This window comes from Trachymyrmex cornetzi, unplaced genomic scaffold (assembly GCF_001594075.2).
Source record: "Trachymyrmex cornetzi isolate Tcor2-1 unplaced genomic scaffold, Tcor1.1 scaffold388, whole genome shotgun sequence".
Classification (NCBI taxonomy): Eukaryota; Metazoa; Arthropoda; class Insecta; order Hymenoptera; family Formicidae; genus Trachymyrmex; species Trachymyrmex cornetzi.
In genome coordinates, this window is record NW_017298619.1 from 65,016 (window position 1) to 72,644 (window position 7,629).

Below are 7,629 nucleotides of genomic sequence, written 5' to 3' on the forward strand. Positions count from 1 at the left end.
GTGTGTGCGCGTGTGCGCGCGCGCGCGCGCGCGCGCGTGTGTGTGTGTGTGTGTGTGTGTGTACACACACAGAAACAGAGGATGTCCCAGAATAATCGCCAAATATTTCGTACGTAGATAGACTAAACTGAGTCGAAAAGTCTTTTACCATTATGCAATTTTCGCAATAGTTAATACGATATTACTAAAAATCGCTGAATATTGATTTTTAATAATTTTTTACTCAAATACTATCAACTTTATAGAAAAACAGCAAGAGACAAAAATTGTTTATTTTCTTCTTATAGAGCTCTTAAGAATTTTTTCGGAATTTTTTATTTACTTTTTAGTAGTGCATTTTTTGTTGGCAACTATTTTTACCAACATGAAAAAATACGGTATTAAAAAATTCTGAAAAAATTCTCAGAACTTTAGAAGAAAAAAATAAACAATTTTTGTTTCTCATTGTTTTTCTGTAAAATTGATATTATTTGAGTAAAATATTATTAAAAATCAATATTCAGCGATTTTAGTAATTAATATTTTGTTAACTATTGTGAAAATTGCAAAATGATTGAGGACTTTTCGACTCAATTCAATCCGCTCTATCTACACAAGAGCGCTTGGCAAAAAATTTTGGGATACCTGTATATACCTATATAGGGTATTCAATAAAGACCGTAACACTCAAGGGTAGATTCCTGAGACCATTTTGACGAAAAGTCGGATTAAAGGAGAATTCCGAAAGGGTGAATCCTTCGATTTTATGGGGTGATCCCGATTGACCACGTCTCGATTGGACACCACCAATCACAGCGACCGGTGCTTAGGAGCTTTGTAGTCTCAAGCACTGTGAGTGGCTCATGTCCAATTGAGTCGTGTCCAACTGGGTGCCACCCGATTTTATTGTCGATTGGTATACTACTGTATTTTCGTGTGCTGATTACAAATATGATCATGAAAATCGACAAGATCATTTTGACGGTCATTTACCGTGCAATCTGGCTAACTGTCATTACTTAGGTAGCTTGTCATTACGTGCTGTCGTGCTGAAAGATGAATAGGACGTACAATTTCTTTACGACTTCCACGCAAAGCGACTTCCACTTCATCTCCCCCCTTTTGCTTAGGGGTGTACGACTTCCGTGCGAAGCGACCCCATCTCCCCCCCCCCCTTGTTTAGGGGCACCAAAGAAGTTGGGGTGGCACCCAGTTGGATACGGCTCAATTGGACACGAGCCACTCACAGCGCTTGAGACTACAAAGCTCCTAAGCACCGGTCGCTGTGATTGGTAGTGGTCAATCGGGATCACCCCGATGGTCATCAGTATCCTTGTTTAATCGCGCTTGCGCTGTTGATTTTCAGTATTAGGTGGGGAGAGTTCAGGAGAGTAATATATCGATGCCACCCTACTCAGCTTTCAAAGTTCTATACGCGGCGCAACATTAGATAAAGATAAAGATGGCCATCCCGTATTCTTTCCTTTTCTACTGTCTAACATTTCCACTTACAAGCAATGGTACACATTTGGCTCCCGGCATCATGGAAAACCCGCCCCACCACTTTTACCCCCACCAAGCAGACACCTACTGGCACCGAGTCGGCCAACTTCGCCGCTGCGCGAGAGCGAGCGAGATAGCGAGAGAGAGCGTCCGTCCTTCTCGCTCTAATACTCGCTTGTGTTTACAAGTTACTGGAGCGAGAAGGACGGACAAGTGGGGATAAAAGTGGTGGGGCGGATTTTCCGTGGTGCCGAGAGCCAAATGTACGAGTATATCACTACTTACAGGGACCCCTATGCCTTGGTTACTATATATACAACCTCTTTGAGAGGCGCATGACTTCCACGCGAAGTGACTCCCATCTCACCTCCCACCCTGTTTAGGGACGCACGACTTCCATGCGAAGCGACTCCTACCCCACCTCCTCCCTACTTAGGGGCGCACGACTTTTCACGCGAAACGCGCGAAAAAATGTGTGAAAAAAATCGCTTTTTAAATATTTTACCTTGAAAATAACCTTGTTGGCAATTATTATTATATTCGTAATTAGGGCATCAAAATACAGTATGTCAATCGACAAGAAAATCGGGGGGTTCACCTTCGGAACTTTATTCGAAAATTCTAATACCAAAAATGTCGAGGCTTTAATAGTTTTAATAAACACTTAATCCTTCGTTGTCACACCCCCTGAGAATTTTATGTTGGTCACACAGGAGGCAAAATGACCTTAATATTTTAATTGATTGCCATCTTTACGACTTTTGTTCTTTAAAATCACAAAAATTACTGAGCATACTTTAAGCATTGTAGAATATGGAAACGCAATGGCTTTTTAAAGTTTTTAATTTTAACATATTTTTAAAAAATCGCAAATACTGACATCCAAGGAGCAATATACGGCCGAAGACACAAAAAGAGTATATTGAACTTTGGATAAATGGCAATTTAAGTCCCGTTTAAAAAAAAGATCTTAGAAATATAAAGCTTCACACCTTTTAAAGATCTCCTGGACCCTCCGTGACCACGAAGGATTAAAGTTGTCAAGTACCGCCTAAAAGTGCGTTCAAACGTGATGCAACAGAAAATGCAACTGCACCTAAGCGCAAACTTTAGGCAGTATGATTTGCCTCAAGCGTTGTCTTTATTGAAAATCCTGTATACAGAATGGGACATTTTAATCTCCTACCCCAAATATCTTTTTTTCTTTGCCTTTTGACAAAAAATGTTTCAAATAAAAGTTTTAGGCTTTTAAAGGGTACATCAGATAGCAATATTATTGTAATCTTGAATAGCGTTGTCAAGGTCAGGTTCAGGTCACATTGATTTTTTTTAATGGAAACTTCCATTTTTTATTGTATATTCTTGTAACTTATCTTGAGAGATCTTCAAAACACTATAACAAAAGATCTTGACAAATGTTATTCAGATCATAATCCTGAACAACACTCAAGAGGTTTTAGCCGTCGATCGGACACCTTGAGTAACGTCAGCGATACTGTAACTTCCAAGCCTCATAACTCGAAAAAAGTACTTAATAAAAAAACTTTTTGTTATAGTTTTTAGAGTTCTCAAGGTAAGCTACGAGAATATGCAATGAAAAAGTATAAAATCTCATAAATTATATTGGTTTTTTGATAGAGCTATCTTAATATCTTTATATGCAGAATAATTAGAGAAATCATATTAAGTAAAAAAAAATATATATACATATACAGGATGTTCTAAAAGTAACGATGAATCTTTCGCACAGAGCAGAATGGACTAAACTGAGAAGAAAAGTTTACCAATTTGCAATTTTTGCAATAGTTAACAAGATATTAATTGCTAAAAATTACCGAAAATTAGCCTTCAATAATTTTTTACTCAAATACTATCAACTTTACAGAAAAACTGTAACAGACAAAAATTGTTTATTTTCTTCTCATGGAGCTCTAAGAATTTTTTTAGAATTTTTTCAGAATTTTTTAATATCATATTTTCTCATGTTGGTAAAAATAAGAAAATACAGTACTAAAAAGTTAATAAAAAATTCTGAAAAAATTCTGAAAAAATACAGTAGATACGCGCTTATTCGGCTTATGCCCAATTTCTTCACCTAGATAACTTTATCCAAGAGATATCTCCCAGAATAGAATGGGGATATCTCCTGGATAAGGTTATCCGCAACTTATCTGGAAGTGAAGAAATTGGGCATTATTCTTTAAAAATTAATATCCTTTTAACTATTGCGAAAAGTACAAAATAGTACAGAACTGTTTGAATCAATCCGCTACACACGAGCATATTGTCGCAAATATCTTTAGGGGACACTTTTGTGTGTGTGTGTGCGCGCGCGTGTGTATGAACGTGTGCATGTGTGAAATATATACAGGGTGTCTGATAATTAATGTCAAAACTCTCGTATAGGGGCAGAATGAACTAAACTGAATAGAAAAGTTCTGTACCATTTTGCATTTTTCGCATTAATTAACGAGTTATTAATTTATGAAAATTTCTAAATTCGTCCAGCCTACCGCCAAATGCAAGCGCACGGCGAGATAAGACCGCTCAGAGAAACACACATTCTTCGTCGCTAGACACGTTGTTTGCAAGCATTAGAATTAATATGGCTAATAAAGGCGAACGCGCACCTCACTGGACCGTCGTATCTCATCACGCGCTTGCATTTGGCAGAAGGCCGGGCGAATTTGGCTATTTTCATAAATTAATATCTCGTTAACCATTGCAAAATGGTAGAGGATTTTTCGATTTTTTAGTTTAGTCCATTTTACCGCTATGTGAAAGTTTTATCGTTAATTGTCAGACACCCTGTGTTTTTGTATTAAGTATATGTATATATTGTACATGGTAAATGTCGGTAAAGACCGTAACAACACTTAAGGATAGATTCCTAAGATCATTTTGAGAAAATTTCTAATGCCAAAATATCAAGGCTCTATAATAATTTTTAAAAAACTCAATTAATACTAGAAATTTAACTGCCTATTACGGTCGGAGCTGGATCTATAATAATTTTTAAACTATACGCATTTAAAGTTATCGAATTATACTTTCTAAAGCCGTACATACACCTAGTGAACGAGCACCAATATTCAGACATTCATGTTTATATTAAGCAGTTTATTCTTTTTCTTAATTGTACCGAATACTTTCGATTAGATTCGATGTTCATTATACATAGCAATTAATCTTGTGCGATCTTTATGTAATGAATAACAACATAAACTTTTGCGTTTATTGTTTATTCGGCGTTCATTTGCTAGATATATACACGGTTTAAAATTTGCGTTTAGGTGTGATACAACAGAAAATCGCACCTAAATGCGCGAACATTATGTAATATGACTCGCTAACTTTAAGTACTTATAATTCAAAAACTATTATAGCCTCAACATTTTGATAGTAGAATTTTCATCTCAAAATGATCTCGAGAATCAACCTTTAAGCATTATTACGATCTTTATCGGACCTGTATAATTACATACATGTTATATGTATACATATATATGTATATATATATATATGTACATATGTATAATATAGTAAAATACATATAAAATATTGACTGATAAAAAATTATAGCAAGTCTGATAAAAAAATCTTTCTTTAGAACATGCCTTTTGCTTTGTTGTAAATAGTTGTAAATAGGGATGCACTGGAAAATATCTGATATCCGGTATTATCCAATACTTTGGATAATATTTTACTATCTGGTCGGATATCATTAATATCCGGCTGAAATTTTATATTGAAAGTTTACATTGATACAGAATTCTATTTTTTTCAACTGAACTTCTTTCACAGTTCATCTCTTTCTTCTTTTCAAATATATAAAATGAGGCTCGAAAGAATCTATCAGTGAAAAATATACAAAAACCCATCAGAGCCTATATCGGCTGTTCGGATGCACAGAAAACTTTTTATTTTCGTGTGAATGTAACAAAACGAATAAAATAAAGGTTTCGACCCTTCAATTCGGGTCCTTATTAATATAAAATATAAATCGAAATTACATAAGTAACGCAAATTCCAAGATGGTGATTCCCGACAATTTAGCTTGTTCTTCTTTATCCAAATGCCAAATTAGCTATGTAATAAATAGCCAAATGATTATCAAAAATATGAACTAATACAATAATATAAAAACTTACATAAAGTAAAACCAAAGTCATATACATTGCGTTAATAAGTAGAATCACATCGCTTATCAGATTGTCAGATTTGCTAAGTAGTCATTTAAAAGAAAAACGAAAAAAGAAAAAATTAGAGAATTATTAAAATTATTTATCTGAATTTTTTTTAATTTTATTAACTTACATGTAAGCGTTTCTCGCGACTCGATGTACAGATCTTGTGGTGTCAACAGAAGCAAGAGTTTCCTGTGCGTCCAAACAGCCGATGTAGGCTCTGATGGGCTTTTTTATATTTTTCATTGATTTCTTCTTTTCGTTTTCACTTTTAGGAGATAAAGAAAACGATTACACTAGCTCTCTCTCTCTTTCCTTCCTTTTTTTTTTAGAATTTTGAGAAATTTGTACGCATATCCGGGAAAATATCCGACCGGATATCGGATATCCGATGTCACATTCCTTTCGGATATCCAATAATTTTACGATCCGTGTATCCCTACTTACAATCCTTGTTTACTCATTCAACAGTATAAGTTTGAAACTTAATAAATCTGTTTTCACCGAGATTTTCACTTTTACACTGCATTAGTGTGTTTAATCAGCAGATAAAATAAATTCAATTTTTCTATTTTTAATAAGGTGGTGGTTGATGTTGATAGGAATGTTGCGGTGGTTGACTCAAGTGCCTCTGTAAGTGCGTTACGAGTTGAGGCGTTGGTTGTTGGCCACCAGCAGCACTTTGTTGCTGTTGTTGCTGCTGTTGTGCAGCCTGCTGCTGCTGAGCTTGTTGCTGCTGCTGCTGCATAGCCAACATCTGTTGCCTCATACGCTGATTTATCGCTTGTTGCTACGTAAAGATAATTAATAACAACATTTCGCAAATTCTTTATAAATATTGTGCTTCTGCAATGTATCTTATAATGATGTCATGATGTGATATATGATATCGCAGACTATACCTGTTGGAATTGTTGATTTTGCTGCAAGCTGACATTGGCCGTACCTACACCCGTTACGCCTACCGCACCCGGTTTTCCAGCGGATTGTCGGTACGGAGGAGCAGGTTGGTTCTGAACACCTGCGCCCATTGGTCCCATTGCGTTCATCGTTACATTTGGCGCCTAAATAACAAGATATATTTTCTAGCATATCATTAAATTTTACAAAATGCAATTATTATGGGCTTTCTATAATAAGCCATACTATAAGAAATAAGCGACAACAATAAAAAAATATCAGGGCGCTTCGGGATTCGAACCGATGGCTGGTCTTCTCCATATTGATAGAGGACTTACGTCTTGCCACCGAGCCACACAACCCTGACACTGATAGCTTCTCTGCTGCGCCTATTTCCTCTAAATTTCTTACAATGATCTAAGCTTTAAATCTTAAGCCATAAGAAATTAACTAATTATAGTCGATTAGTCTTCTCACATTCGACTGTGATTGGTCCATTTCTTACAGCTTAAAATTTAAAACTTTAATGATTTATTGTAGAAAACCCATTATGCTTATGTCATTATATTCTAAAGATAATGTCATTATGATCCTAAACATAAAAAGTATCATTAGGAAGCTACAGAATTAATACATCGGTTCGATTGAATGTGGTCTATTTGTATGTTATATTGTATATGTGAACCAGGTCTGTCCTTTGTGATTGATTTAGCATATACTTGTTATATTTAAAATGAAATAAATACAGATATACTTATTTAAAGTTTAGTAAAAGCCCGTAAAAGCGAGATAAAAAATTTTAGTGTAATTCAAATACAGCGATAAAAATTAAAGAATAGATCTAAAATTGAATAGAATTGAGTTATTTATCTTATGTTATTATAGTGTTTAAAACATATACTTAAACATACCTGTAAATATGGCGGCCTTGCAGCACTAGGCTGCATTCTTTGTTGTGGCATATATTCCTGTCCCCTTTGTGGACCCATCATTTGCTGCTGATTAGGGAACATCATACTTTGTTGTTGGTTCAAGATTCCTTGCTGCTGCTGCTGCTGCT

The 7,629-nt window shown here is 35.4% G+C and overlaps 1 protein-coding gene across 1 annotated transcript in view; it reads right to left on the reverse strand.

The window, feature by feature from the left end:
• Window positions 1-5,738: 5,738 nt before the first annotated feature.
• kto (mediator complex subunit kohtalo) overlaps window positions 5,739-7,629 on the reverse strand; it is an 11,447-nt gene continuing 9,556 nt past the window's right edge. Inside the window, exons 11-13 of the mRNA XM_018511902.1 lie at window positions 7,481-7,629; window positions 6,572-6,733; window positions 5,739-6,459 (exon numbers count right to left, since the gene is read on the reverse strand). The exon at window positions 7,481-7,629 is cut by the window's right edge and continues 22 nt beyond it. Of these exons, the coding sequence (XP_018367404.1) occupies window positions 6,244-6,459; window positions 6,572-6,733; window positions 7,481-7,629 (527 nt within the window). The 3' untranslated portion in view covers window positions 5,739-6,243. The remainder of the gene's footprint in view (window positions 6,460-6,571; window positions 6,734-7,480) is intronic.